The sequence below is a fragment of the Telopea speciosissima genome, chromosome 10 (genome assembly GCF_018873765.1).
Source record: "Telopea speciosissima isolate NSW1024214 ecotype Mountain lineage chromosome 10, Tspe_v1, whole genome shotgun sequence".
Classification (NCBI taxonomy): Eukaryota; Viridiplantae; Streptophyta; class Magnoliopsida; order Proteales; family Proteaceae; genus Telopea; species Telopea speciosissima.
In genome coordinates, this window is record NC_057925.1 from 13,206,428 (window position 1) to 13,232,093 (window position 25,666).

Consider the following 25,666-nt stretch of genomic DNA (forward strand, 5'->3'; position numbering starts at 1 on the left):
CCAGGACTCTAGACCGCCGCTTAGAGGTCACGTCATCCAGACGGATTCAAGCACCAAGGACGTTATCACCACACGCGGGTATCTATCCACCAAGGATCCTGATGCCACCAGGACACTCCCTCCCACGGGGAGATGGCCAATCAGGATAGAGCCTCGTTACCCAGGGCCTCTATCCACTCAACGGCACAATCGCCATCAAACGGGGACTCTCCACACCGCCATACACCGCCATATGCTACTATAAAAGGCAAGGTACGCAACCCCATCAAGGGACATCTAAACTCATACTGAATAATCACTATTCATCTGTTTGCGCCAGGAGATCTAACTTTGGCATCGGAGAGCCCTAGGCCGGGACCACACCGGTTCTCTCTGTTGACCCCTTTGGTCCACTTGCAGGTGACGGCACTCGCAGGACCGCTCGACGATTTCTTGACGCAACACATGCCATTAAGAAATCTCCCCTATAAAAAATAAATCTGCTTCATGAAGCATTCTCAAGCCAACTCAGGTTCGTGAAAGAAATGCCCTGCTACCTTAGCAAGCATTGCTCTATGTGAGCACCACCTAAATAAAGCCATAACATCTTTACATTCTAGCATCCCGTAACATCCATGATTCAAATACAACTCATATATAGAGAGCAACACCTACAAACACTTCCCACTTCAACCCCATCATTTTTTTTTATTAAGCCATGTGTCTACTTAATATGTCATATTAACATTTTAACATGATCGAAAAACAGTGGCAATCAGATCCGAAACCGATAGAAATGGAAGCTTTATAATAATAGCATGGAAAAAATAAGTGGGTAATTTAATAGATGGCACACCTGTTAAGAAATAATGCTCAGAATGACAATTTATAAAAGAGTAACAAAAATAGAGAAGACACACAACACACAACACAAAAAATTTAGGGAGGTTCATCCCCAAGATGGGAATCTACATCCATGGCTGAACAATAGAACAGATTTCACTATCCTTTGGAAATGTTACAAAATCTCTCATACAACCCTCCCAGAGATAAGAACATTATATAGAGAAGTTCTAACCCGAAAAAGTATAGAAATACCCCCAGATCAAAAAATGCCAAACCGGAGAGGGTCAGACCAAAACGTAACATATATTTCAAAATATACCGTTTCGAAAATCTCGACAAGCCCAACACAACTCACCCCAGAGGCGGTGAATTACGCCATTTTTCGGCAATCCAAGGTCATTTCGAGATCGAAACGGTCTTCCAAAAATCTGAAATGCACTTTCTAGACCAAAATCAGGCTTCACCAATAACTACGCCAACACACATCCCGATGCACATTGTGGCAGCCAAGCCATTGGATGAGCGCTGCCCACTGTGCCGCCCTGCGGAGGAGTCGAATCCATAAGATATAGCCTTCTCTATTTTTACAATCAATTCCAGCCCTTATCCAATAAGATTAATACCAAACCCCACCAAATATATATATTTTTTTTGGTAGAAGCCAAACCCTACAAATAGGTGTGGGAAAAACAAGCCCTGTTTATCCTTGGTCTGCTGACATAACCCATGTTCGCTATTGGTTGTTTGTATTCTTTCTGCCCAAAGTCTTTGCTAAGCAATCTCCTTTCCTGATTCTCTAACCAAAAAAGAAAACCTCCCATCCCTGATTCAGAAAAGTGTGGATTTTCCTCCCATGTGAAAAACAAGAAAAAGACGAGACAGAGAGTTTAAGAGCAAATTGGAAACAAAGCAAAGTGTGTAAATTGTAAAGAGGATTGAAAATGGTAACGAGAGGGATGGGAAGCGTGTGGGTCCTCCATTTACTTCAGTGGAACAGATTTATCTTCCCCACAAGCTGCAATTTCAAGCAAAGTAACCTCACAAATCTCAAACCCACCCACCGGGAGAAAAAGGTGAGAAGAAAAGCACAAGAGATTTTGAAAAGGGAAGAAAAAGAACACCTCCATAACATCATCATCACAGCATCAATTTTGCTTTCCTCTTCATTCAATCATACTTCACCACCTACTACCCACCAGCATCTACTCCCAAGGTTGCAGCACCACTACCATTTCTCAACAGTAAGTCTCTTTCTCTTTCTCTGCAACTTTTGTTCTATCTTAAAGCTTTTCCATTTATTTCTAATTTTTCTTTGGCACTTTACAAAAGGATAATCAAATACATACAAAGTTTATTATTTAGTCTAAATCTCTGATACTCCTCTGTTCTTATTCTGGGTTTCCTCCTTAGTCAAAATTACTTTGTTTGGGATGGAATCCTTTACTGAATCATCTGGGTTCCATTACAATACTAGCTCTGAAGTGATGGTAGACACAGATGGAGATAGGGAGTTCTCTGGCCTTCTTGAGATATTTGTTCATCATGCCAGGAACATACACAACATTTGCATCTATAACAAACAAGATGTGTATGCAAAATTTTCCCTTACTTACAGCCCAGATGAGACCCTGTCAACTAGAATCATAAATGGAGGTGGCAAGAACCCTGAATTCAATGAAAATTTGAGGATGAAAGTAACCCAACTGGATGCAGTCCTCAAATGTGAGATTTGGATGCTCAGCAGAGCCAGGAATTATATGGAAGACCAGTTGTTGGGATTTACCCTTGTCCCAATGTCGTTGGTGGCAGGGAAGGGAAAGGTGACCCAAGATTTCACCCTTTCCTCCACTGATCTCTTCCATTCACCAGCTGGAACTGTCAAGCTGAGTCTATTTCTTGACACATCTCTGCCTGTTAATTCGTCTGCGAAGTCCTCTGATTCAACTGCTAATTCATCCATAAGTTCAGAGGTTGTGTTGCTGGATCCCAAGAACTCTGAGGTATTGGACCCAGTTGAATATGGGAGAATTGAATTCCCTGATATCAATGTGGTGAAGGAGAACCAGCAAATGGTTTCTGAGTATTTCAACATGGCAGAGCACAGTGCTGCTTTAAGGCCTAGTGTGGTAAGAACTGCTTCTTTTCTTCATCTTGGTGCTTGTACTCAGTCGGTAGATGACTATGACATGACCATAAATTCTTCAGAGGAAAATTATGGTGGATCCATTTCTCCAAATGGAAGCAACCAAAATTCTGGGTTCTTTTCAACAACAACCAGCTTAAGTGATGACAGAAACTCAGTTGACTCTATGGAGAAAAAGAGTCATGCTGCCAGTGATTCAACTAATTCAAATGTTGAGGCTCATCAGAGCTCTCGGGCTTCTCCGGATACACCAACGTCAAGGAAAGGGAGTGATGTCAGAGAGGAGAAAGAGTCCAGTTTCACAAGCAAGGAAGAGGAGGGATCCAAAGGCAATATGCATCCGGTGGAATTGGGTCCAGCTTTTACTGCTCCACTTGGGAACATCAACCTCGACGCTGAGCAGAATGCAATGCAGAAGCAAATAGTTGATATGTATATGAGAAGCATGCAACAGTTTACAGAATCATTGGCAAAGATGAAGCTCCCAATGGATCTTGATAAACTGGAACCTGAAGACAATGGTGTTGTTATTAACAACCATAATAAGAATCTTGAAACCGATAAAAAGAAAAAGGATGGCTCAAGGGTATTCTATGGTAGCAGAGCCTTCTTCTAAATGTTAGGACTTACAAAGTTCATGGAGTTCCTACCAGCACTGGAGAGTTTAATTTCAGTAATTTGGTTTTCGTTGATATTTAGGTGTTGCTTATGATATGGGGTCAAAACCATCAAAGTCTCTGTTGACCTCTTCATTGTGGCTAACCAGTCTTGTTACACCCTTTGTCTGTGGCATTCCCACCAGAAAAAAGAAGAAGAAGATGGAGAAATGTATAATTCCGTGCTTACAGAAGCACGGTTTGCGATCTTGGTAACCCACATGTCTGTTTCAATTATTTATCCTGTAACAGCAATGGCAGTAGCATTGTAATTGTTTGTCTTTCTGTCTTATCCTCTGAGATTATAAATTTCTAGATTATTCGTAATCCTCATGTTCCAAATCAGTTTGAAAATTGAAAATGGAACAGATGTGCCAAAGCAAAGGCCAACATGTTTATATAATGTGATCACAGAAACTGCTGATTACCTTACTACACTGCAATTTTTGGATAATGTCAAATTGCCTTTCATTCTTTGGTCAAGTTTAGTATGGTTGACATGTAGACAAGTGAAACTCAAGCCATCCCCTATTTGCTTCTCACAATAATGCAACTGAAGTTGGAACACTCTACTAGATAAATACAAAACATCTACATTCCAATTCAGAAATTGTAACAGTACAAGAATATAAACTTACAGAACTGGCCATGGTAAGGTCTATGCAATTTTCTAGCCTTGATATTGGTAATCCATAATGCAGTGGAAGAACTCCATGCATGTCAGAATCATCTGGCTGGTTATATATATTTTTCACATGAAGATCACTGCTAAGCCTCAATTGTTGGATCTTCTGATGCAATGGTTGTAGCTGTACTTTGATATAACAAACAAACATGTACTAGTAGCTCTTATTCAATACATGGATACTCTGTAAATATATGATACCCAATTCTTCAAGAACTTTTATTAGTCTATGAGAGATGTGAACAAGGCCTTGGCAAGGACTATCTTGGAATGGTGGTTTCATGATGATGTATGCCTGCAGAAACTCTATTAGCCTCATCCAGGACCCCTCTTCTTCTTTCTTTTTCTTGGCTGTTGGCATGGTATGATACTGCTTTGTCCATTGGGTTCCAGCATATCCCTTCGCCCCAGCTTTGCAGGTCAAGAATCATGGCATGCGATTTGTGCTTCTTAACTGTCATCTTATCAAGAACTAGCATTTTATTTCTCAAGTACCCAGAATTGGTAGGCATGTTCACCGAGCTGCTTGTGATGGATATGTCGGATCCAATACGGTGACTCCACTTAATGATCTGAGCAGTAATATGCTTCCCATCTTCAGTAACACAAGGATTAAGAGTTCTAGAGAATTGTTGCTTTTTCTGCTAGCAAGTCTGAGAATTAAACCGAGTTCATTAAAACAGGTAATGGGCAGACTTAGTCAAATTGCTTTGTCTAAAGATTGGTTCTGCAGCAGTCCAAACTTGATAGCTAGCTAGGACATGTTAGTGCTTGCCCGATTTAAATATTGCTTTCTGATCATAAGTAACATTGTGGCTTCATCATTTTCAATTTCTGAGCTTCATGAAGGAAAACATTTGCTTCTGCAATGGCCTGATATGCATTAGAACAATACCCTATGATTGCTAAAGCCAAACCCCTTTCCAGGTGAATCCATTCAAAAGCTTTACTAGCTTTGGATGGGTATACACCTGAAATAAAAAAAACATTACCATTGTCATATCCATTTTCACCTCCCCATCATCTTCATGACTTATAACAGTAAAATTCACATGATCAGTTCTTGGACTAGACTCAAAGCTCAATTCACCACTCACTAAAAGCACTTCTTGTGATGTACCCAATCTTCCTGCCTTCACTATTAATGCCTTACAAGTAATCACTTTCCTTCTTACCATCCCCACCATCACCCCCACCAAAAAGAAAAAAAGGGGGGGTGGAAACTAAGAGCACTCCATGACCAGACCTTGGAGCCGAAAGTGATCTAAAAGCATGCAATATTTATATAGAAAAAAGGTTTTCTGTGCCGCCAAGGGAGGGTACACTACCACCCTTTTTCTCTATCTCCTTATCTCATGAAATGATTTTGCTGTCCTTCTATGTACAAAACCATTTTGGCACACCTCATTAGTGTGCTCCTTTATGCCACTTTCTTCCATGTAACACCACATGAAACGTCAAAGCTGTTATCAGGTTTCCCCTACCGCTCCAAATGTTCTCTGTGCCGGGGGTGCAGGCTGCGCCCACACATGGGGTGGGTGAAATGACCACCTTGCCCCCCTTGAATGGCAGGCCCATGTGTCTAGGCATAGGCTGCGCTGCGGCACAGAAAACATCAGCCCTTACTAATGATAAGGTGGGATTCTAAGAATACTCTTGAAAAATTACGGATAGTAGGATTTGAACATCACCCTTGAGAATTATTCACTAGCAGGAAGAATCATCTCCTTGTTCGAATCCAGAATTAGAGTGATTCCATAATCAGGCAATATACTTGACCCAAAAGATGAGGCTTAACCTGTTGATTCTGATTTTGGCCCAAAATTTAGAACAAAAAATTTCCATCTTAACATAGTCAATGGGCTGATTCTGGTACAGATTCTAAATTTTTTTTGGTACAAGTACAGATTCTAGATTTTTTAGGCTCTCAAACCACACGGATCCAGATCTTTTATGGCGTGGCTGCCTGTTTTGCCATGCTGCGCAGACACAAGGTGGTGCACATTGATCGCCTTACTCTTGCCTGAGTGCCTACCTGAGCAGGGGTAAGACGGTCAATGTGCGTTGCCTTGTGTTTGCACAGCACAGGCAAGACAGGGCAACGCGCTGTAGAAGATCTGTGTGCCATACCACACCCCCTAATCCCATAATGAAGGATCCAATAAATACATTTTGAATTAAAAATGTTCTAACCTCACAGCTTCTAATTCTATGGCACCACAGTCCAATCACATTCAAGTAAAATCTTATTTATTTATTTTTTTGCTCTTTATATTCTAGGCCTTTTAATGTCCAAAATCCCAAATGACGTGTTCAGATTGGTTGTCAACTTGTCAAGGTGGTCCTTGGTTCTGCATCGTTGCAAGTTAAAACTCAAAATAAGGTTGTAAATTTTGTGGATTTCTATGTCACCACCAATACCACCACCCTCTATAAATTCTTAGAAATTGAACTACTAAATGAATTTTTTTAGTTCTTGAAATATTTCGGATTGAAACAATCAAAATAATTTCAATCTCTTGTTAAAAAAATTTATTTATTGATTATTTCATGAAATCAATCTAAAATTGAAATCATACCAAATCAGCCCTAAAACAAGGATTGATTAATCCTTTCAGTTCTTTTGGTGTTGGGAGAAGATTTGAATGTTCTCTATTAATTTGAATTTCCGGAGTTCAATCAGAGAGTCCCTACTTGCCCTCGATAATCCAGGATGAGTGGGATCAGACGCATTCTATTCAAGCCCTGGAGACCGGTTTGGGAAACCTTGAAGAGAAAAGTTGCAGAAATGGAGAAGTCAAGGAGGAAGAGAAGGGATCCTAATAAGGACCATTTTTTTGTCGAAACTCCAGAATCGAAGGCTTTTCTCGACACAATGACCATGCCCATGGTTCTGACTGTTGTCGCTTGCGCTTTGTTCGCCAAGGTTCTCATGATGGTAATCAAATCGAACCCTTGAAAACCCTAATTTATGAAAAAATTATTCGAATGCCATTTCATTTTGTGTTTCTCATTTCTGTTTCTGTTACTATTACTCTGAATTTTTTCCCCAATAGATTAATGGATGAGGGTTTCCCACTTACTCTATTCTGGATCTGATGTGGATTAGGAACCTTAGGGATAAATGTCATTGAAGCATCCTTTGTCAATTATTTCTAGGTAAGATCAAAGTTCATGAATCTGTGAGCCTTGGCTCAAATGGTAGGATTGCTCTATTGCAACCTAGTGGTTGTGGGTTCGAATCAAGGAAACAGCCTCTCTCTACGTAGCGGGAGTAAGGTTGCGTGCATCTGCCCCTCCCCTGACCCTGCAGTAGCGGGGGCCTCCTGCAGTGGGACACCCTTTAAGTATAATGCAGCAAGGGTATGTTGGAATGTCCAAAGACTTGGGATTACTAATTTTATTGAAAGCTTATTTTGAGTCTAATAGTTTAAGTAGGGATGGCAATACCTGACATGACTTGCCAACCTAGATGAACATAGCATATTAAACTCCTGTTAAGGGGTTAATTTCGCGTTGAGACCACTAAACCCAAAATTTTCTATTTAAACTATTTAGTTCCTTTTTACTAGGATTTTCCTTCTTGTTCTATCATTTTCACATCATTTTGTATTGTTTTGTCTCATTTTGAGTTGTGTTGTTTTTACCAAAACACGACCCATCTAACAAATTTCTTGGTGGGAGTGGGGATTTGTGTTTTCCAATAGTGTTTAGAGTCAAGTTGTTTGACCTGTTTAATAGATAGGCCATGTTATGGTCGATTCATATTTTTGTTATAGTCATGTCCATAGTTGTCAAGGTGTCACCTTGGTCGCCTTGTGTCTAGGCCCCCTCCCCTCCAACGTCTTAGGTCACCTAGACAACTATGGTATGTTTTGACATGACTAGGGACTGATAATATTCATGTCCACAATGCCACCCCTAAGTTCTAGTATAGTTCTGCGTTCTAAGCTGATATATAAAATTAGTTTTGAGTTTCTTTTTCAAATTAGAAGTTGGAATGAAGTTTGGGTATGCTTTTCATCACCTCTTATTTGGCAGTCAAAATGCCATTTCTTTTGGGTGTAACAAAAATGTCATCTGAACAATTATTTATATCTCCAATGGGATCAAGATCTTGTGGGAAATCTTAGCTGAATTGGGAAGTTATGGGCCTTATGGCTACATTACTAACAGTTTTAGTCTCTAACATAAATTCTGTTTAAATTATTATAGAAGAATATTCTGACTGATCTTTATTGTAAGGAAGATCTAGCTGGACTCCTACTAGGAAAGGGAAAAAAAACATAAAAGGCTAAATGGCTATCCTCTCTACAAAAATGTAATCTTCGTTGTTTTTAGAAGGAAGGAATTTGACTTGATAAAAAAATTATTTTTCTAGTGTTTTTTTAGATTTTGAAGGTAGATTCATCCTACTATCACTCGTGACCGATTTTAAGAGCGTCTGTGGGTGGATTTTTGTGTGAATGTATCCTTTCTTTTTTTTTCTTTAATTTTATATTATTTGATTTAACATTGGTTGTGTTGGGAGAGCTTGGATTAGAGTTTATAATACTGTCTATGATTTGGAGAAACATGTCTTACAGTGTAATGGCAATGGTTGGTCCTTGTTTCAACCGTTTATCCCAAAAGATTGCGCTGTATGTATATCAACAACATTCTCCCGCATGTGCAGGCTAAAACACGCACATGGCTCTGCACATGACACCGTCACGTGCCACCGAGGGTACAAGGTGTAGGGGCACAACACACACTACACAAACTCCCTACACATACCGGGGATTGAACACCCGACTTCCTGGCTCTGATACCATGTTACAACTGTTTATTCTAAAAGCTCGAGCTGTTAAATATGGGTCACAATCATGTATATTAACAGTCCTTTCAGTTTAAAGAGGTTCCATTGCAATCCATCCTAAGATGCAGGTAGACAGAAACAAGATCGATGGGAAAACACTGACATCTATTGATTTGGATGAAAACACAAACGCTAAATTCAGGGTTATAGCCTTTTCTAATTTGAGAAGAGAACTACAACTTAGATTTTAGAAGAAGGCATAAAGGAAGTGGAGCAACAATCGGCACGAGAACCTGATGCAAATAAAACATAGAAGTTGGCTTATTTTAGTGGAAATAAGTCTTGGGTTGGGTTAAATATGCATTGGGCCTTTGGTCCATTGGGTTTTCTTTGTAATAGACCACTTTAATGGGCTTGTTTCTGAGTTGCTCTTGTTTTAATTTCATAAGTTAAAATTGAGTCTATTATTGCTCCGTTTATTTTATTAGGTTTAGTTTTCACAGTCAAGACTTCCTGCTTCGTGTGATTCTAAAAGGCTGTTCAATTACACCTAGATCTTACGGATTCAAGTTGAAGTGGGACAGTTATGGTAACGAAACTTACAGGCTGTTTGTGATGGTGTTTGTCTTTAATGTTTTAACTTTATTAATTCGGAAACCTATCGAGTCAAATGCAGGGTTTGACGGCTATCCCCTCTTACACCCAATGATGCATAATCATTTTTTTTTTTCATTCAATTGAGAATTTTTGAGTTGATAAAAGAATTATTTCCTGGTGGATGTCCGTCCAGATTTTAAGGGTAGATTCCTGACATTCACTTTTGGTCGATGCATGGAGATGCAAACACGTGATTCTATAGAAACCTATACTTTTGTTTCTTTTTCTTTCCTTTAATTTCCCATTAGTTTGTACTGTAATTTAGTCGTTGCATCCAAGGTTTAAAGTATTGATATTGTATTGGAAGGGTGATTTTAAAGTGCGTATCATATCGGAGAGACACAAGTTATGTTAAAGATATGTATGGAGTGACTATGGAAATGCTTAGGATATGCAAAAATATAATTTTGAAGCATAGAACACTATAATAAAGGGGCGCTGTTCTCTGTGCCGCAGCGCAGCCTGTGTCCAGACACATGGGAGTGGGTGCAATGACCACCCTGCCCACCTGCACAGGCTGCCCATGTGCCTGGGCGCAGGTTGCGCTGCGGCACAGAGTACATTCTTCCAAAAAAGTGATAAGTAAAATATATTTTGTATAAGAAAGAAAAAAATATGACGAGACAAGTGCATTCAATTGATTATATATAAAGATGAGGTTTCTTATATGTACTAATACCAAATTTGTATTAGGTACCGTATCAGTACCTTAAAGATACGATACGTATCGGAGGATACAGAAGGATACTTAAAACCTTGTTTGCATAAACTTTAGGGTTACCTGTGTCACCGTGTGGTTTTCCTGAACTAGCATTAGTTGCTATCCCCCCCCCCCCCCCTCCCCAAAAAAAAAATGTTTAAGGTTAGAGGTGACTCCAGTAGACCCCTCACAGGCCCTGTGCAAGTAGGACCCATACCAGGTTAGAGCCCTTTACATGTATGGCATGTGGAATTAGTATAGATGGAAAAACTTTATGCAATGGGTCATGACAAATATTCACTTCTCATAGTGTTTTTGCTTTGATGGCAGTATGATGAATCTACATCCCTAGAAAGAATTGAGCGCAAAATACAGAATGCTCCACCTGGTCAAGGGACAGTTAGGATGCTCAGTTGTGAAGAATTGGAGGAGATCCAAGAAGTGAGGCCAAAGACTCCCTTTGAATCCAAGCTTGCTCGCCCAATTGCACGCATTAGAACTGCTGAACCGTTGCATAGGGTGAAGGATCCAAGCCTCTTTGTGTTATTTCCTTTGCTATCTATTTTGGACTATGTTAGTTTGCTGTTCTTTGTTATGTTTGCTAATTCTCTTAGAGTTGGTCAAAGGGTGAAACTTCAAATAATCAATCAGCAATTTCAAATAATCAATCAGCATTCTATCAAAGTAGTGCCACTGTTTCAATGCTATGACAGTATGCTTTTTTTCTTTTCCCAAATGAAGTCCAGCTATGGCAATATGCTTTGTGTTGAGACTTTCAGCCTTTTAAGATCCATTCAGTATGTTCATCAACATATACACCTAGGATTTTATGCTAGAAGTATTCTGATGCGCTAACTTTTGTGTTGTGTAATGCACATACTCTCTTATGTACTTAAACAACCCAAGTGATGTGACTATAAGAGATCTTTTAGTACCAGTTATTAGATGAGTGATGTCATTCCTTGCCTCCTTGGTAAGCTGTAGTTGTGTTGCCTATTTTCTTTGATAAATATTTTTGGGTGCATCTTTATATGTCATGTTCTGATTATTAGCTAAGTAATTTTACTGGCTTAACTAAAGTTACGAATTGTTGAAGATTGGGTCACTGTCATATAAGAATATTTACCCATCTGTTTCGTTTTTCTTTTAATTTGAGAAATCGATACTCTATCCATGTTATTCAAAGTCTGTTTCGTGATCTAGTTATTATTATTTCTTGGAAACATGGGAATGCTTGAGACCCTTCTACAAGTCTGGATGCTTTATATGTATGTGGAGAGTATGTTAATCTTGATCTTTGCTGTAAAGAGGACTGTATTGTGACACATGGGAATTGGTGTCAGTGCAAGTTTATTACAGACCTCCACTCTGTCCTGTGTTATGAAAAAACATGCTTATTTATTGATACTTTTACCTTTCCTCTTCATTACTTTGTACTGGGAGTAACTGATCTCCATGTATATACAGACCAACCATACTCCTGTAATAGTTGCAAATGAAGACCTACAATTAGAAACATCATCCTCCATTATCTTCGAAAGAGAGCTTGGGAAATTTTGAAGATATGAAGTTTCCCATTCTCTATAACGATGCTAGGGATGTTCATTGCCTGATTTGTCTATCTTATCGTGATTCTCTTTAATGATTTAAGAAAACAAAGATGAGAGAAACCCTAGTATTGAACCCCTGCCCTCCAAAAACTGATTAGCATAAGAAAAGGGAAAAAAAGGGGGTACCCAGTGCACGAGGCTCCCACCATTGCCGGGTCTGGGGAGGGTCATATTGTATGCAGCCTTTCCCCCATTTTTTGCGGAGAGGCTGTTTCCAAACTCAAACCCACGACCAATTGGTCGCAATGGAGCAACCTTACTATCGCACCAAGGACCTTTTATGCCTGTAAGGGCTTTTTTGTGTGGGTTTTAATGCCTTTGCCCCCTTACAATCACGTTTAGTAATAGTTATGGTCACATTGTGCTATGAAGTCAAATGTAGCTATTTGATGGCAATAATTGCTTTAGTCAAATGTATCCAATTGAAGCATGAATTTGATAATTTTGGATTCAGCAGTTAAAAACCTAAACTTGATTTTGGATATTAAAATCACACTATCTATTTATATGTAAGCTGATGATAGAAATAATCTTTAGATTCTATGATTCTTTTATATTTTATATGACTTTGTTGCACTTAAGCTTTTTTTTCATGAACATTGAAGCTTAACCAGGAAAAAAGGCGTATAAATGAAGATTGAAGTAACCCATGGTCTGGTCTTTCTTTCCTCCAAACTGCACTAGTGATTGCTTTTTGAAGAAATTGCATGTAAATAATAGATCATCAAGACATGTAGTCGAGAAAATGTTCATAGTGGGTTATAATCATCTGTTAGTTTTATCATAAACTAGAGAATTTTTTTTCCTTAACAAACTAGAGACTCTTGGCAGTTGATTATCAATTGAATAAATAAGAATCTATCTATCGAACATTTTTATTTATTTTTTAGATGAATGTTAAACATGCACTTCATTAGATTGAAGTTCAAGTTCTAAGCTCGTCTCCTTTTTGTACCAATCCGAGGATTACAATTTTATATATTTATTTCAAGGAAAAAATATCGATGTATAAATGAGAAAATGCAAATTATGATCTTCAATTTTCTTCTTCTATTGATGAGCTGGTTAATTGTTTTTTTTTTTTTTTTTTTTGGGCAAATGTGTGTTTCTTGTCACCTTGATGATTCGTGACCACAGTCTGGTTTTGATTCTGAATATTACTTATGTATTATTTACAGGATGATGTCAAGGATTGGACCATCGATGTGTTTACATATGCACTCACCAGGGTTGAAGAAACTTTAAGGGGCACAAAGTGACTTTGGTCAATTATCTTGTTGGATGGCATTTATAGATGAATATTGAGAATCCCAAAGATCATGTAGAAGTCTCATGGTTATCTGGCAGCAATTCAAAGTAAGTATAAATGCTTTTGCACTACTAAAGATTGCAATTGTAGTGTGAGTATGTGATATCTGATATCTGATTGGGTTGAATTTTGGTGTTGGATACATTCTAGATTGGACCACTTCAAGCTAAGGTCATTGGACGAGCTGAGCTTTTAACTTGTTCTTCAGGCATATGTTGGTGACATTGACTCTATGTATAGATTAACAAGAGTTATATGGCTGAGTTTGGAATTTTGTTTCACAAGAACCTTTTCTAAATGCCTCATGTTTTAGCTGTCTATGCTGTAGAGGTAGAGTGGTGATGTGATGGATCTGGGAGCATTACCTGATCAATTTTTATCTGTTCCATTTCCCTAAGTTCCTCTAATAGAGAGGGGTGGACCCTACCCGTGCAGTGTGTTTGGGCAGGGGTAGGGTGGTCATTCCGTCCCCCTCTATTAGAGGAACTTGGGGAAATGGACGTGCCCAGGAAATGGAGCAGATAAAGGTCCTTACCTGATCCATCACGATGTAACTTAGATTTTTTATTTTTCTTTCCCTTATGGATGCAACTCTCCAATTGTTTCTGATTTTAACCTTCCGATAAAGTAATCTGATATGTTATATTTGCATACCATTTTTATGGCTTGATTACTTGGGGTGAGAATTTTTATCTGTATCTTCTAGTTCCTTTTTTGAAATTAGCTTTATGAGAAAAATGTATGAAAATAATCCACAGATTTGATGCAGTAGGTGCTGATAACAATTAAAATTCATTAGTTACACAATAGAACTCCATAAGTTCTACAAGGTGGATTTCGGGCACATTCAAAGCTGGAAGCCGAACAAACACGACTTCCATGTGACAAATATATCTATTTGAAGTTGTTTAAATAGCAGGGATGGAATAGAGTGATAAACTCGAGCATCCATGGTTAGACTGAAATAAAAGAGATGTGCACTCTTATCTCTATTCTGTTCCAGATACATGGATGATGTTACTACCATTGTAGTCGCTAATCAACGTCGCTTCAAGTTTTTCTGGCGATCACTTCTTCTCTTGCAATATGTTCGTCAATTGCAAAGAAGAAGTTATCTTGCTTCTTGGTCTCTCAATCGTAAAACACTAATGTGATGGGGATTAGTGTTAACAACCTAAATCAAGAAGAACTCTCTCTCCTATTTTATCTTTGATTAATAAATGCTGCCCATCATGACAATTATCAATTTTAATAAAAATTTAATCACCGTGCAACATTGTTAAAAATTCTATGCTGATGTGGCGATTTAAACCATATCAGCCAACATTCTCCCAGGACAAAATTGTCATATTCCAAATTAATGTTTTTTTTTTCCATGTTGCGTTTGTTGTATGGCCATACTCGATATAATAGTTTACCTTGACATTCAAAATGAAAACTTCTACTCCCGAATTAGGGCGGTCATGTCCAAAATATATAGGTTAGTCAGTTCCATGTATCACAATGAATCATTATTCTCATAATGAACCCTAATGTGGTTAGTTATAAGAACTCTAGAGAATTGACCTAATGGGAAATTCTGAATCAACTCAATGGTAAATTTGAGGGTACACTTACATGGCCTTATATTCTTAATGGGCATTTGTCATCTCCAGGTTATTAAATTGCATACATGACAATGAATGACAGAACACATAATTATATAGAAAAATCATATTTAAGATAGAATACTAGGTACAAAGATTTACATAAGTTCCATATTTCTACCATGTCCCACAAATACATTAGGTGGAAGCCCTTTAGTAAAAGGATCAACTATCATCTCTTAAGTACCAATAATTTCTATCATAACATGACAATCCTGAACATTCTCTTTAATAACAAAGTACTTGACATCTAAATGTCTGCATCGGCTAATAGTGTACATGTTGCTGCTGTTTGCTACGGTGTTCACAGAATATTCAAAATTGGTTGCTTCACACTTTTTCAGGATATTGCTCCTTCAATTAGCAAAAATATGTATCATGAAGTGGTCTTCTTGAAATTCCACATTCAGTGTAGTCGGAATCTGAATAGCCTATCAGCTCCAAATCATCAACACGTCGATATGTTAACATGTGATCTTTAGTGCCTCGTAAAATATCTTAGCATCTTTTTCGTTTTTTTTCAATGTGACATACAGAGATTATGTTGGAATCTCCCTAAGAGTAAAGGAGATGTCTGGCCTTGTGCACACCTGTGCATACATCAGACTACCTACTGTAGACGTATATAGGCACTATGCATTTCTTGTCTTTTTAAGGTCGTTCTCGGACATTGTTCTAAGCTAAGCTTATCTCCTTTAAGAACAGGTGCTACACCAGGTGTACAATCCTTTGTATTGAAGCATTGTAATATTTGTTCAATATGGCTTCTTTTAAAATAATCATAATGTCTTGTTAGACCTATCCTAGTGAATTTCTATGTCGAAGACATAAAATGCTTTACCCATGTCTTTCATATCGAATTAGAAGCCATGAATTGTTTTATTTCGTGCATCGACATTAGATCCTACTATTTTGTTAGCTTGACTCTAATGACTAGTTTTTTAAATGGTAGTTTGTTTTGCCTATAAAAGGGATTGAATCATTCAATGTCTTGAAAGAGATCAATACAATCTACAATATACAACAAGTGTGCAAAACAAATCATGTAAACATCTTGAGCTTCTATGTTCGAGATTTACTGTCTACATCATCTTAAGAAGCTGCTGCTGTGTTTTGTACTTCATGGTACTCTCTATATTAGTTGCTTATTTGTTTTCTGTTTTATGCTATTGTGTGATTTAGCTAAGATTAGTTTTGGGTTTGTGTTTTTATTTGGTCACAACCTAATTCCTCCCCTCTTTGGTTGCATTCGATCCTATAGTGGTTTCATTGGGTGCGGCCCAAATCTACATGAGGGACCCGATAGCTATGCCACAAAGCTAGAGGGGGATCATGTTATGTGCGTGCTATGCAAGAAGTGTATGTTCATGAAAATAAAATTAATATCTTGAAATTCACAAATAATCACATGTTATTCAATCCAAATATGAAGAAATATTCATAAACATTTAAAGATGATTCACATGGTCTAAACAAAAGTTTGATTCTCATCTTCCCAATGGAGTTGACAAACTGTTGTGGGTTAGTTGGGGGGGGGGGGGGGAGAGAGGATGGGGAGATTTGTTGCAAGGCCTACGTTGATGACCCTAAGAGATGGAGGGGGGGGGGAAGACGTTGGTCTCGATCGAGCTGATCTGGGGCACCTTTTTATTTTTTGGAGGCACCACTTAGGTTTTACCGTCTAGGGACTAGGGCCCATAAATGTCTTCCCCCCCCGCCACCCTCAAGGAGGGAAAGCATAACTCCTGTGATGGATAAGGCAAAGGCCAGTTCCAAAGGCTGGGTAAGGATCCAGTTAAGTAATGGGAAAGTGTTAACCACCTAGTCCCGCCCAATCGATGATTGATATTTCTAGAGTATGAAATATTCTACCGACGAGGGATTTGCATGAGTTACAGGTCAGTCAAAATATGATGACCACCTTTGGGAGGTCCATAACGAGGGAATGTGAGTTGGAGGGCGAGGTTTTCCTTCGGAACATATTTGTTCATTTTATCTTTTCTATTAATGACAAAGATCTATTTTGAACAAACCCTGGTTGCAGTTGAATTTGAGTTAGATACATAAGCATGTCGAGATTGTGATGAATGCAATATATGTAGGCTTAAATATCCACACACACACACATTAGTTAAGCTAGAAAACACCTGATCTATTTTATCTTTTCTATTAATGATAAAGATCTATTTATAGCAAGGCAAGGGCCCATCGTGGTACCTCAGGGACAACCCTTGAGGTGTACCTCAAGGGGTGACATGTGGCAATCCCCTCATTCGCCATTTGTGCCTTTTGTGCGCCGATTCCAAGAGATCCAGTGGTCCGATTTTCACTATCCAAGTGTCATTGGAAAGGTCTCAAGATGTAATATTCCATTATATAAAAATAATGTGATGATTTTATCAAAATTGGGCCAAAACTAGGCCCAAAGTTTGAGGCACTTTCTTAAGGGAAATTTTGTCAAAACAGTGGCTAAATTAAGTTAATTTTATACCATATTTTGGGAAATGTTTTAAATGATAAAACACACTAAAACACAAAATTTGAGACTGTTCTTAAAAGATTTGGTTAGTTAATTAACACCAACAGAATTCAACAATTTTTACGGCCGTAAAATAGTAATTTACATGAAATAATGGCAAAATTGCATTATCTTTGCACAAAATTTTATATTTAGGCTAAATGAAAAAATATCCGCACACTGTCTGTGTGTAGATTCTATCCCATGCTTTGTCACAAAAAAGCAAGTGGCCCGCACATGTGTTTTGTTATGTTTTTATTTTATCTATTTGAAAATATGGGATCCACATTGATTGATAAATTTTTCTGACCACTAAATGGAGGTAGTGTGGAGATTCTTTCCTACACTAGTAGCATGTGAAACCCTCTCCCTTAGGCTAAATATGTTAAATCACCTCTACCCTATAAATTTTAGCTAATTCCAAGTAGGTTTGGATGCAAAAGTAATAAGAAATAGAGGCAAAACGATAATTTTTCAAAAAAATCTTGACTTTCTGATACTAAAAGTGACTAAGAGTTCCAATCAGATTCCGAGGGACTCCTTCCCTCATTGCTGCCACACTCTCCTGAGTAACAAAATGCGGTGTCTACACTATCCCAAAATAGCTTGAAATCCATTGGATTAGACTGATTCCAATTGGAATTGACACTTATTGATTCGATCCTTGATTCCACTTTAAGACTCTGCTTGCATCATTACTCATCTTTTGTATCCTATGGTGGGATAGGAAAGCTAATAAGTGCTCAAATTTTGGGAAAAGTTTTTAAACACTGACCAGCAACCACCACCATCCTCACTAAATAGTCCTCCAATTGGACGAAGTCGATAATATACCTCGGTCATTCACGATATCGGTTGTGCACGATGTAGTTGTCAAGGGATGATTGTGGCTAAAAGAAAACTAGGTTATTAATTTTTTTTTGTGAAGGTGGGTTTTGCACCAAGTACTCTATTTCTATCCCCACACAGACCTCTTTGAGTAGATCTTCGATCCTTAAAGCTGGCTCGAGTTTGGGGAAAAAAATCCTCTTTGATGCTCGCATCTACCAATGCGGGCACTAGAGCTTGACACATGGAAGATGCGACATCCAATGGTGCCAAGCTCGAGAAGAAAGAAAAAAATGGGTCAATCGAGCTCGCACTGTTGGATGAAGCATTTTCCATGTGTTGAGCTCCAGCACCTGCACTGCACTGCACTGGCAGATGCGAGCATTGGAGAGGATTTTAATCCCCAATTTGGATGCTTTCTCACACATGTACGATGTAACCCTGCCCCTTCCTTTCTCAGTCCTCAGTCCTCAGTCCTCAGTGCTCACCAACATCACCAAAACAAAGTAACATAAAGCCAGGGAGGGAACAAAAGCAAGGTCTAAAAACTCAGAATCGGTCATAGAGGATTCCAACCCTAATCGGCATAGATCGGTTTAGGAATCATAAATCTAAGCTATTTTATGGTGAAAATCGAATCGATTCAAAAGTGAGGAAGCGACCCAATTTAAGATGGATTACAAAGAAAATGACTAGTGTTATGCCCGAATATGACTATCCAATCGGATCACGCCGAGTCATCAAGGTCTCATGACTCCCCTCTTGGCGAGGTGTACCGGATCACTTCCAGACCTGCTCCGATAAGGAATCTACTAAAAACGGATCGATAGGCCACATAGGCATTTCTTTTATACTCACCTATTCTTATAAGGAAACTACAACAAAGAGAACCACAATCCCGAAGAAGAAGGATTCGAGCCAGAGAAACACTTATCAAAGAGGAAACTTACTATGTTGGGACTTTCCCTCTCTCACCGCCTCCAAGGTCTGCAACCACTATATATACCCCGGAATAACCACACACCAAGGTATCTAAACTCATCTCACTATTCTTAATTGTTGCTTAAAGAAGTCTGACTTAGGCATATAAGAGTCCCTTGTTGGTGTCAATCGGCTCTCTGGTGTCCCTTCTCTTCTCTTGTGCAGGTCACATCTTAGGAAGGGAGCTCGTGGAGATTTTTCGACGCAACAACTAGGAATTGGCCAATACATATCCAATTCCAATTCAAGAAACAACGATTAGGAATAGTGGAAATCTGGATCGTCCGATCCACCGATCCGAATCCCCTTTTCTAAAACCATGAGCAGAAGAAAGCTAAGCCATGAAAGAATTGAAGACACTTCCACACAAGAAAATGCACCTAGAGAAGTGAGATTTGAGATGTGACAGAAACAAGAGCAATGGAACCCACATAGACGCATCTTCTGATCTTCTGGTGGGACCAGATATCCATCAAACGATCCATTATGGTCATCTCAACCCCGGTCCGGTAAAAGAAACCCAGCCAGCCAGCATTCCCTTCTTCATGTATATAAGAAAGGAACAGTATATGTAACAAAGATCTTCCAAAAGTGTCAAAAGTCACAACCCATCTGGGATTTCAATTTGCTTCTCGTTTCTCAAAACCTAAGCCAAGACAAGACAACAAGAGAGATACAGAGGAAGAGAGAGAACTTAGAAGAAGCAAAAATGGCAGAGTACGGTAGAGGAGGAAGCTCGCTCTCACAAACTCGAGACTACCACAGCCATACCTCCGAAGAAGACGACGATCATAGCCCCTCCAGAACCGGAGCTCTCTTCATGATTCATTCTGGAACCCGCAGCGATGTTACACCACCAACGAAGCCCAGCAGTTCCAACAATAAATCTGTCGCCGGTTCTGGCTCTGGAACCGGCAGAGATGTTGGGTCATCCGGTGAGATCAATCGGAAGCCCCGAGGCCGACCACCGGGTTCGAAAAACAAACCAAAACCACCAATAGTGATTACCAGAGACAGCGACGCTGCAATGAGACCTGTTATTCTCGAACTCTCCGCCGGCACCGACATTGTAGAGATGGTTTCTCAGTACGCGCGCCGCCGCCACGTGGGGCTCTGTGTTTTAAGCGGTTCCGGCACTGTCGCGAACGTTACCCTTCGGTTACCTGTCCCTCACGCGTCTACTCTTATTCTCCATGGACCATACCACATTCTCTCTCTCTCCGCCACATTTCTGTGTTCCTCTGTTTCTTCTTCGAAATCGTCTTCTTCGACTTCGATTACTTCGCCGTCCATTACGATCTCTCTTGCAGGAGCTCAAGGTCAGGTCTTTGGAGGAACGGTTGCAGGATCACTTACTGCTGCTAGTAATGTTGTTTTGGTTGCAGCTTCGTTTGTTAATCCTTCGTTTCAGAAGCTTCCTATTTGTGAAGAGGAAGAAACAGAGGATGTGAAGCCTAACGTTGGTGGTTGCTCTGCTTCTGGGACTGATGCATGCACAGAGACTAATACAAGCATGTCCATGAATGTTTACAATGTTCAAAGTCCAACCCCTTTGAGTTGCCAAATTTCTCCTGATGTTTTGTCATGGCCCTCCACCAATCGTTCTTCACATTACTAAAACCAGAGAGAACACAAAAAAATTCTATCTTTCTTCTGTTTCTTGCTGTGTTTTGATTTTGGGTTATTGCTTGGCCTTTCTTTTTCTGGTCTTCTGATTAGTTTACTAGCCTTTCAGGGTTCTTCATGCTCTTTACTGATGTGGTGGTGGTGGTGGTGGTGTGCTGCTTCTGATCTGATGCTGGTTGTCAGTTTCTTAAAGAAAATGTCAGGAAAAGCTCTCGGGAAATGCTGATTTCTCCAGCTCCAATGCAAGCTGATTTGGATGTTAATGGACTAATGGGTAATAGACTAATAGATGTTTCTGTTTCTATTTTTCTTTGTTTTCCAATTAAAAGAGTTGATGAGAAGAGGAACTAGAACTAACTGGTATAGATCGAATGTTGGTTGGTTTCCAGAGAGCATTGTTGCATGGTCTGTAAGACTAACTAATGTTGCATGAGAACTGGTTCCTGTGTTTGTCCTTGTATATGAGTTCTGGTATTTTTACATTAAAAAAGTGTCCCTACCTACATAGCTGTTCGTCAATTTTAAAAAAAAAAAAAAAAGTGATCTTCTTCTACCATGGAGGTCTAAAAAGACTCATAAGTACTGAACCCATTTGCCCAACTCCATTAAACCTTGAGATTACTTTTCAGAGCTGATCCAGAGAGAGAGAGAGAGAGAGAGAGGGGGTTTGGTAGATAGGGGAATATAATGATGGACTTTTACAGTAATGAGGAGGAAGCTGGTGGAGGTGACGCTCACGGTGGCCTGGAGGGGTTATCAGAGAAGACTCAGAAAAGAGATGAAGGGTACTAATGGTGTGTTTCGTCTTCTGACCCCAGAAAAAAATTGAAAATGGAGTGTTTAATCCAAGCAGGCGCATGCGTTGTCAGTGTGATGACTTGTCAATTACACGTTTTGGATCTTGATTCGGTAACTGGGTTTTCCCCACAGGAGAAATGCTGGTGCATATTCTCTCTCTCTCTCTCTCTCTCTCTCTCTCGCTCTCTCGCTCTATCTCTGTGACCAACAACAATGTAGTGACTAGAAGTCAGTAAAGCCAATTTCGATTGATCATCTTTCTTTCCAACCCAATAAAATTTCCAGTTTCAGAATTTCTTTCTTTCTTAAACTACAGGTACAGACAGGTACAGCAGCATCTCTATTCTCTACGCAAAAACACAGAGAGAGTGCTTTTTAATTTTCAGGGCCATGCATCAGATAACTCCACATTTATTGCTGACTTTTGACCACCTGTTTTCATGATCAATCGAGTCTTAAAGTTTCACAACATTCTCCAATGCATTCCAGGCAGTAATTGCCCAGATCTCTCTCTCTCTCTCTCTCTCTCTCTCATGAGATCATGAGAAAGAAAGAAAGCAAGGCATTGATGGTACTAAGGAGAGCGTTTAAAGTGTTCTCTCAATCGGGTGGGATTTTATTGGTTCGATGGTTCATGCCAAGAGATGGCTTTTTCAGTTTTGAGTACAATTTTCCCTCTGCATCATTGGAGCACTGGAGCTAGATGGGCCCACCAACATGGAAGAGGAAGAGGAAGAGGTTATCACTCTCTCCCTCCCCACACCCCGAGGGTTTAGATCTATCCCCACCCGTCCCCATGTGGGTAGCAGATCTGAACTCCTCTTTATTCTCTTCTTTGTTTGGGTGTTGGCACATGGTTTCTTGTGTAGGAAGCAATGCTCACACCAACAGTTTTACTAGACAAATGGAAATGTTTGGGAGGGCCAAAAACTTTGTAGATTTGTTATTTATTTTAGGGGTAAAAGAAGACCATGCTGATAGAGTGCAGAATTCAGCATGTGCACTCTACCACATAATAAAATGAGGGTTCACATTGACACACTCTCTCTTGTTCTAACCCATGTAGATGATAGAATTCTTGATTGTGTCATTGGGGTGGCATTCAATTCCTACCCGCATTGGCGTTGTGGGAAACCCTCTATTTTCATAATCTAATCTTGAGATAATCTTTAGAGTAATTAGATGCTTTTTTTTTTTTAAAACTATAGAATGCTAAGATTTATATAGGGGCAGAGTTCTTTGTGGGGGAGTGTGGCTCTTGCATGCACGAGAGCCAATGTAAGCATATACAACAACCTCAATAGGGCGGTCATTATTGTCTTTTATTGTAGGTAGTGGTCATTTTTGTTCCCTCTGTATCTGGACGTAGGACGCACACTCCCCCACAAAGAACTTTCTCCCATAGTTCATTTGAACATAGCATTTGAAGCAAAGAAGGGATTCAAAACCCTATACCAGATGAAGGATATGGTTGAAATGAGCTATCTAATTTAATACGTGACCGTATTTTCTATCCAATGGTGATCGAGGATGATCGAATAACTTGTCCATATGGCAAAACAAGCTATCAATGTCGAAATAGCTCCAACATTGTCTTTGTAGGATATTTGTCTCCCCCCCCCCCTAGGTTGTCTTATCATAGTTTTCTTCAAAATTAGACTTATACTTCAGTGTAGAAGATTGTTGCGAGGTTGCATAGCCTCTGCACAAGGGCGGAGACTAATGAGAGCACATGCAGGACAGTCATTTCATACAGTCCTATGTCTGGATGCAAGCTGCACGCAATCTGGCAAGGATCTTTTCCCTTCGGTTATTTATCACTTTTGATACTTTTGAATTATTTCAAGTAAGAATAAAATATATTTTTGAGAGCTAGCACACACCACCGGCTAGTAGCGAGCTTTCTTTATGTACAAATATATAGTCATATGAATATATAAACGAATCTTGATCAGGCGCCAAGCTACTCTAACAATCTGTCGTCAAGCTCCTTTATGTCTTCAATGAAGTCTGCCTCCAATCTGTCAAACAGCCCTGAACCCTCCTCTGATCGGACCAAGGCATACAAGGATAAGGGGAAAGCTACCTCTTCCCACCATAAGAAAAGAAAGAGAACCGTTTCTGATGATGAAAGCTTAGGGTCGGAAGATCATATGGAACTTAAAGTCATCCAAAATTTCTCTCCAGATATCCTGAATTTAGTCAACTCACCCTCTAAGCTTTCCAAACGACTCAAATCTTGGCTCTGTGAACTCAAATTTGACAAAGAAAGGTATTCCTCCTCCCATAAGAAGAGATCCATCCATATCACTGAAGAGGATGACGGTCACAGAGTAGCCCACAGCCATCACCGTGGAGATCACCACTCGCCATCTACTTCGGTATCGATTTACTTCAATTCTCTTGCTGTTATACCCACCCCCCGGATACTAATATTAAAATCTCATTCTATGCCACGTAGACGGAGCAGAGGTCTATGCCAGTGAACTGTTCTCCCTGGTCATCAAGCCAACCCGTAAGATCATTGACCAGTTCACGAGGTTGACTGCAGAGGACAGTTTCCTCAACCGAGAGTGGGGAAAATTTGTAGCCGATGACTTTATGGACTTTCCTCCAAGTACAAGCCCTGACAGTGAGGTGTACCAGAAGGCACCCCTGTGTTATGCCATATCGACACTTCATTCATTGATGAGGTCAGCATCGTTGTTGGGAAGCTCTTCGGGATCACGAGGCACATATCGTGATGGAAGAGGGGTAAGTTACTGACCCTATCTTTTATTTCTTGTTTTACCCTCGCTAAGTCCTTGATGTGCGGGTCAAAACCCGGACCTTTTCGAAGCTTAAATTGCCTCTTTCTTGGCATCGGAGGCAAGGTCGGATGCAAGGTGACTGGTTGCATCCGTGCTTGCATCCAATGTTTACTTTCAAGCCTTTATGTTTGATTTTGTGTGTGGGGCCCACATGCTCATGTCTCGGGTGATGCCTATGCCCCCGGGCATGGCTAACTCTTACCCTAACCCCTTGTCTTGTGTTTGCCTATTAAGTGGGTCCTTGGGCCCAAGTCATGCTTGAAATAGGCTAATGTACTTTAGACATTAAAATACCTTAGCCAAACAAGGCCCAAGTTGTATTCTAAAATGAAGCCCATTGGGTCCAAGTTATGTTTTAAAATGAGTTTAGATGGGCAATGTGTTTGTGGTTCATTAAGAGACTCTACCTAAATAGACCCTAAGTGGACATTTGAGCTACCCTACCTAAACAGGCCCTAGGTTACAACTAAGAGGCCCTAGCCAAACAGGCCCTAGTAAGGCACTTCTATAAATAAGATAGCTAGGGCTATCCCTTAGCCATTTCTCATTTTCCTTTTCTAACCTAATTGTGAAAGGAGAGGAGAGCTTTGAAGAGAGAAGATAGCAAGGAGGAGAAGAAGGAGAAGAAGAAGGGATCGGTTGCTTGTGCTTGGGTCTACTTGGTGCAGCCTTTGTGTACCTCAAATAGGTAGGCCAAATGCTCTTTCCTCATTTCTCTCTTCTCTTTCTTTTTTCGGTTGAGCTTGGATGGCTCTCCATGTTTCAGTTTTGAGCCTAGATGGCTCTCCTTGTTTTAGTTTTGAGCTTGGGGTTCCGCTTGGAACCAAATGGTTTAACCTAAGCTGTCTTTGGAACTCCATTAATGTGGTTCAGTCCTATTAGAACCTTTGTTAAGACCTCCAGCTGAATCTCTTGTTTGCTTAAGAACAATAGTTTGAAATACCATTCAAGTAATTGAATTATTCATTCAAGAATCTAAGCTAAGATTTTGGATTTTTATATATACTCTAGTTAAAATTTTTGCTCTGATTTGGGGAAAATGTAGCATTTGTTTATATGATCATCTTTTAGGATTT

General features: G+C 39.6%; 3 protein-coding genes across 4 annotated transcripts; all 3 read left to right on the plus strand.

The window, feature by feature from the left end:
* The first annotated feature begins 1,837 nt into the window (after positions 1 to 1,837).
* LOC122642811 lies at positions 1,838 to 4,107 on the plus strand. Of its 2 annotated transcripts, XM_043836412.1 has the most exons (3): positions 1,838 to 2,066; positions 2,255 to 3,586; positions 3,685 to 4,107. In XM_043836412.1, the coding sequence occupies exon 2, from the start codon at positions 2,256 to 2,258 to the stop codon at positions 3,582 to 3,584; it is 1,329 nt and encodes a 442-aa protein (XP_043692347.1). In that variant the 5' UTR covers positions 1,838 to 2,066; position 2,255; the 3' UTR covers positions 3,585 to 3,586; positions 3,685 to 4,107. The 2 variants fall into 2 exon arrangements, with proteins under 2 accessions (XP_043692347.1, XP_043692346.1); XM_043836411.1 differs by having other exon boundaries at positions 2,255 to 4,107.
* Positions 4,108 to 7,022: 2,915 nt separating this feature from the next.
* LOC122643290 lies at positions 7,023 to 13,354 on the plus strand. The gene is made up of 3 exons (XM_043836927.1): positions 7,023 to 7,247; positions 10,795 to 10,983; positions 13,253 to 13,354. The coding sequence occupies exons 1-3, from the start codon at positions 7,023 to 7,025 to the stop codon at positions 13,331 to 13,333; spliced, it is 495 nt and encodes a 164-aa protein (XP_043692862.1). The 3' UTR covers positions 13,334 to 13,354.
* Positions 13,355 to 20,029: 6,675 nt separating this feature from the next.
* On the plus strand, positions 20,030 to 20,991 carry LOC122642812 (AT-hook motif nuclear-localized protein 28-like). Its single transcript, XM_043836413.1, has one exon. It carries the CDS (start codon positions 20,066 to 20,068, stop codon positions 20,972 to 20,974), a length of 909 nt encoding a protein of 302 aa, XP_043692348.1. The 5' UTR covers positions 20,030 to 20,065; the 3' UTR covers positions 20,975 to 20,991.
* The last annotated feature ends 4,675 nt before the right edge of the window (positions 20,992 to 25,666 follow it).

Bases quoted from the DNA above. Each gene is read 5' to 3' on its own strand.
- LOC122643290 (XM_043836927.1), top strand. From the start codon at position 7,023: ATGAGTGGGATCAGACGCATTCTATTCAAGCCCTGGAGACCGGTTTGG. The intron at 7,248-10,794 runs GTAATCAAATCG...CTTTGATGGCAG, and splicing joins TCGCCAAGGTTCTCATGATG to TATGATGAATCTACATCCCT. The intron at 10,984-13,252 runs GTGAAGGATCCA...TATTATTTACAG, and splicing joins CTGCTGAACCGTTGCATAGG to GATGATGTCAAGGATTGGAC.
- LOC122642812 (XM_043836413.1), top strand. From the start codon at position 20,066: ATGGCAGAGTACGGTAGAGGAGGAAGCTCGCTCTCACAAACTCGAGAC.
- LOC122642811 (XM_043836411.1), top strand. From the start codon at position 2,256: ATGGAATCCTTTACTGAATCATCTGGGTTCCATTACAATACTAGCTCT.